This window comes from Rhinopithecus bieti, unplaced genomic scaffold (assembly GCF_001698545.2).
Source record: "Rhinopithecus bieti isolate Rb0 unplaced genomic scaffold, ASM169854v2 scaffold_5023, whole genome shotgun sequence".
Taxonomy (NCBI): domain Eukaryota; kingdom Metazoa; phylum Chordata; class Mammalia; order Primates; family Cercopithecidae; genus Rhinopithecus; species Rhinopithecus bieti.
The window spans coordinates 2,702,578-2,707,996 of NW_016805223.1; the positions used below are offsets into that span (position 1 = coordinate 2,702,578).

General features: G+C 34.9%; 1 protein-coding gene across 1 annotated transcript in view; it reads right to left on the reverse strand.

Annotated features, from left to right (window-relative positions):
• The window catches only part of METTL25 (methyltransferase like 25), a 131,213-nt gene that overhangs the window by 56,827 nt on the left and 68,967 nt on the right, over window positions 1–5,419 (reverse strand). Inside the window, 1 exon segment of the mRNA XM_017871706.1 lies at window positions 472–566. Within this exon segment, the coding sequence (XP_017727195.1) occupies window positions 472–566 (95 nt within the window).

Below are 5,419 nucleotides of genomic sequence, written 5' to 3' on the forward strand. Positions count from 1 at the left end.
CTCATTTCTTTGTAAACTGACATAGTGCCATGAACAGAGAACATTACGGGCTAGAGTGTTCTAGGTCTGAGGGCACTAGTCAAACGCAGCACAATAAATGTTTTATTTAATTAGATAGTTACTTCATATCTCAATTAGCTTAATATTTCTCCCATTCTATAAAAATTTAGGAAACCAAATGATCTGCTATAAAGAAATACAAACCACAGAGCTTTGGATAAAGTATTGAACACTTTACATTATATTTTATATAATAATTAAAATAATTATATATAATTTTGTCATGACACTGCATGTAGTGTGGATATTGTTTAAAGGGAAAATCATTTTTTTCTTATACTTTCCAATGCACAAAAGCATTAAATGAGGATGTTCTGCAAAATTTGGCATTGAGTCCATGATACTAGCCAAAACAATAAATTCTACAACATCTGGATAAAGCTGTTACTCCAGGAAAAAATATAACCATACCAAACATGCTGACATTCTGGCATTACGACCACAGCACCATCTCTCTTCCTTTAAATAGTGGCACATTGGAAATCCCCACTTTTCCTGAGTACGTTCTGCAGATGGGGAAAATACGGATTATTTAAATAAAATTCTTCCTTTTCAGTTAAAATAAATAATCTACTGAGAAAGCAAATCAGTCATCGAGAAAGTGAAAACAGTAGTTTAACATGGAAATGGTGATGTTTAACAGTTCATTCCAGTTTGTTAATTGAAAGCATACTAATGTTATGAAAATGGTATTTGCTCAACACAGCTGCTTTGTGTTTAAGTTCCAAGTCTGGTACCAACCAATTTGCCAAAACAATTTCTCTAAGATTTAGCAATTTAAAATGCAAATACTCTTAATATTCATTATAACTATAGGAGGTAAGTAATGAGATATTGAAAATTTATTGCTGACCTGACTTTTAAAAGTGACTTATTAAATATGACATTTGGCAATTTATTATAGAACAATATAAAGTCATTCCTAACAATGTTGAAACATCAGGTTTTTTTTAAGCCACTACGTTCCCTCTTCAGAAAAGAACAGCTCTACAGGCTCTTATTTCTTCCTTATATTAAGAGACTGTAATATTTTCAACTATGACCCAATTTAGCTCAAATGCACCTATGTTTTACAACAAAACAAAATCAATGTTCATTACTTAATCACATATCTACTGCTCAACTTAATAGAGTTACACATGCAACCTGGTGATATTAGAATTTCTGATGTAGAACTGTTAGTTCCACAGGGTTTTGGAAAGGAAAAGAAAGCAATTTATATTTTAAATTAAGACCTGGAAAATTTTATTAAAACAAAACCAGTGATAATTAAAAGAAAGTTGAGATAAACATAAATATTAATTTCTATTATATTATAAAAGTAAAATAAAATAAAACAAAAGGTGCTTTATAAGAAAATGCAGTTGGGATAGATTCCAGTAAGTAAACTTCTGTACCATGAGGGACCAGATGACTTTTGATTAAAAGAGAACAAGTTTAAATTTTACAATCATAGCCTATGAAAGATGTTACAATCATAGCCTATCCAGATGTTCAGGTATTAAATTAAAATTTATAATAGACCCTACTGATAATCAGATGGAAGATATGGACCATCCCCCCAGGAATACAAATTATAATACAAATAAACAACTCAACAGCAAAACAACTAATCCAATTAAAATGTAGCCAAAGGATCTGAATAGACATTTCTAAAAAGTTGGCATACAAATGGCCGACAGCTATATGAAAAAATGCTGAACATCACTAATCATCAGGTAAATGCAAATCATGTAGCCATATGAAAAACAACATGGAGGTTTCTCAAAAAAACAAAAACAGAACTACCATACATACAATCCAGAAATCCCATTACTGGATATTTATCCAAAGGAAAATAATCAATATCTCAAAAGGATATCTACAACCTCATCTTTATTGCAGCACTATTCACAGTAGCAAAGATATGAAATCATTCTAAGTATCCATCAACAGATGAATAGATACAGATAAGGAAAATGTGGTATATATATACACAATAGAGTATTATTTGGTCAAAAAAAAAAATCCTGCATTTGCAGCAGCAATATGGGTAGAAATGGAAGTCACTGTGTTAAGTGAAATAAGCGAGGCATAGAAAGGCAAATATCACACATTCTCACTCATATGTGAGAGCTAAAAATATTATCTCATGCAGATAGTGAGTAGAATGACAGTTACCATAGGCTGGGAGGGGTATGTGTGTTGTGGAGAGAGGTAGATGAAGAGAGGTAGATTAATTGGTACAAACATACAATCGGATTGAAGAAATAAGTTTTAATATTTGATAACACAGTAAGGTGGCTATAGTTAACAAGAATATATTGTATATTTAAAAACAGCTAGAAGAGATCTGAAATGTTCCCAATACACAGAAATGATAAATGCTTGAGGTGGTGGATATCCTGAATACCCTGTCTTGATCATTACACAGTCTGTGCCTTTATCAAAATATCACACATACCCTGTAAATATGTACAAATATTATATATCAATAAAAATGCCAGTATTTACACAGCACTTAACATTAACTTACTATTGTAAGTCCTTTAAAGGTATTAACTAGCTTCAGTTCCTAGAACAATTCTGTGAAGTGGGTATACTACTATTCTCACATTCCAGATAGGGAAACTGAGCACAGACAGATAGGTTAAGTCAACTGCCTCACTTACAAATCTAGCACAAGGCAGAGCTGGAATTTAAACTCAGGCAATCTGACTCCAGAACTCATGCTCTTAACCACCAAGCTATATAAATGTATACTAAAATTTTACTTACAATCGCATAGGACTCACAGAGCCCTTGTAGCCTGTCCAGGTCCCAGGGACTCTGGGCTACTTCTATTTCCAAGATGACTTCAAAGAGTGGTTTGGGTTTTATTGAAGCTTTTATGATTTAACTGAGACATGATTATTGCAAAGTGAAAGGGTTATAAGTTTTTTTTGTTTTTTTTTTTCTGACAAAGAAAAGAGAAATACAGATCTCGCTGTAAAAGTAAAGGGCTAGAGAGATGGGGCTGTGCTATTTTATTCAAACTGGTTCATTACTAACTAATAAAACAGCTACTCCTCCCTTTACCCATCCATTCTCTCCTTGTTCCTTGTAGTAACAGAGAACTCAACTGTTGAGATTAAAGGCTGCAAATCTCAGATTTCTATGCAACTACTAGGATAGCTACAAGACTAGGTTGTGGCCAATTGAATGTGGGCAGAAACCATATGTGTAAATTCCAGGTCATGTACTTAAAAGGGATGGGGGGGTGTATGTTCTTTCACCCACACTTTCTACCTCTACCTGCTTCATTTCTTTTCTGTCTGGAATGTGTTCATGGTACCAAGCGAACTAAGGCCATGAAAATAAGAGCAGTAGAGAGTAGAGCAACAAAATAGAAGACCCTTCAGTTCCTGTAAGACTTTTTTGTACAGAGCTTCTAGAGCAGCTCTACTTGTTGACCTCTGGATTGAAATATAAATGTCCCTGTGTCTTGTTTAAGTCACTGTTACTTTGGTCCTAAATCTATCTTACATTTAAATCTTCATCTTAATGTCTGTCAAACTTTTTATAGCTCAGCACTCTTGGCATATAGCAAAATTTGTATGTCACACTAGAATAAACAGATGATGATGATGTGGTCACAGGCAAACCCCAGGGAACAAGGGAAACAATATCTCAGGAATACCCATAAAACATCCATGGCACAGTAGTTAAATAACTCTGTTCTAATTAACACAGAAGTCTTTTTCTGAGGGTGTGCTATTTGAGCAGAGATTTAAACCTAATAAAGAAGCATGACATAAAGATGAAAGGAAGATTTAATGAAATATGAAACAAAAATTTAAAAACTGAGCTTCCAGTAGGATATACTCTCCAAAACCAAAATAGAGAATATCTTACAACTTAAAATAAGTGACTAGCAATTTTTTAACTTCTTCTAATATCCTAACCAAATACCTACAAACAGATTTGTAACACTGGAAGAAAAAGAGATGAAAGTCAACATTGCGCAGAATATGAAAAGAATCCAAAAAACAATGATTTGTAATGAAAGGTATAATTAGTGGATTATCACTGCTCTGCAATTTACCTTAGGCTGCCAGGAAAAAAGCTTGTCTACTTTCCTGAAAATAGGCAGAGAGGTCTTCCCTCAGTGACAATCTAAAGAAAACTTGGACTGGAAAAAATACTACTTAACATTAGATTGAAAGGGGTACAGCACATATGAAACATACACTACACCAGAAAGGGTATATTATTAGAAGGAAAAATCTAATATAAGAAACCCATAGCCAAGTATACTCCCAAATTCTTGACTCACAGAAACTATAAGAGATACTAAATAATTATTGTGGCTATAAGCCATTGAGTTTTGGGGTGATTTCTTACACAGCATTAGATAACACACACAGTCTACAATTAGCAATGAGAAGTAAGGAGGCTTACTCCATACAAGGAATGTGGGGAAAAAATCCACTGCTTGAGGAGTACGGGCAGTGTGCTTCATTACAGCTAGGTTTTGATTAGTTAGGAAAATAAAGAAACTTTCAGAGAAGAGGCAATATATATATAGGCAATTTTCATAATGACTGACTGTGAATTCCAGAAAATGGGACACTTAGTCAAAACCAAGGGCTTATGGAGATACCTGTGATTAGGGTTCTAGAAATAAGAAACGAGCTGTGAGTCCTTGGGCTCTGGTGGTAGCTAATATGAACAGGGATAAAAGACACGATGGGATTAGTCCTCAGAATTCTAGAGACAAAGTGTTGAAGCTGTAAGTGTTGTGGTAGAGGGAAGATGGCGTGAAAATTTTTCCATGGAGAAATAGGAACACTTTTACACTGTTGGTGGGATTGTAAACTAGTTCAACCATTATGGAAAACAGTATGGCGATTCCTCAAGGATCTAGAACTAGATGTACCATATGACCCAGCCATCCCACTACTGGGTATATACCCAAAGGATTATAAATTATTCTACTACAAAGACACATGCACACGTATGTTTATTGCAGCACTATTCACAATAGCAAAGACTTGGAATCAACCCAAATGTCCATCTGTGACAGACTGGATTAAGAAAATGTGGCACATATACCCCATGGAATACTATGCAGCCATAAAAAAGGATGAGTTTGCGTCCTTTGTAGGGACATGGATGCAGCTGGAAACCATCATTCTTAGCAAACTATCACAAGAAGAGAAAACCAAACACCGCATGTTCTCACTCATAGGTGGGATCTGAACAATGACATCACTTGGACTCGGGAAGGGGAACTTCACATCACACATCGGGGCCTATCATGGGGAGGGGGAAGTGGGGACGGGGGAGGGATTGCATTGGGAGTTATACCTGATATAAATGACGAATTGATGGGTGCTGA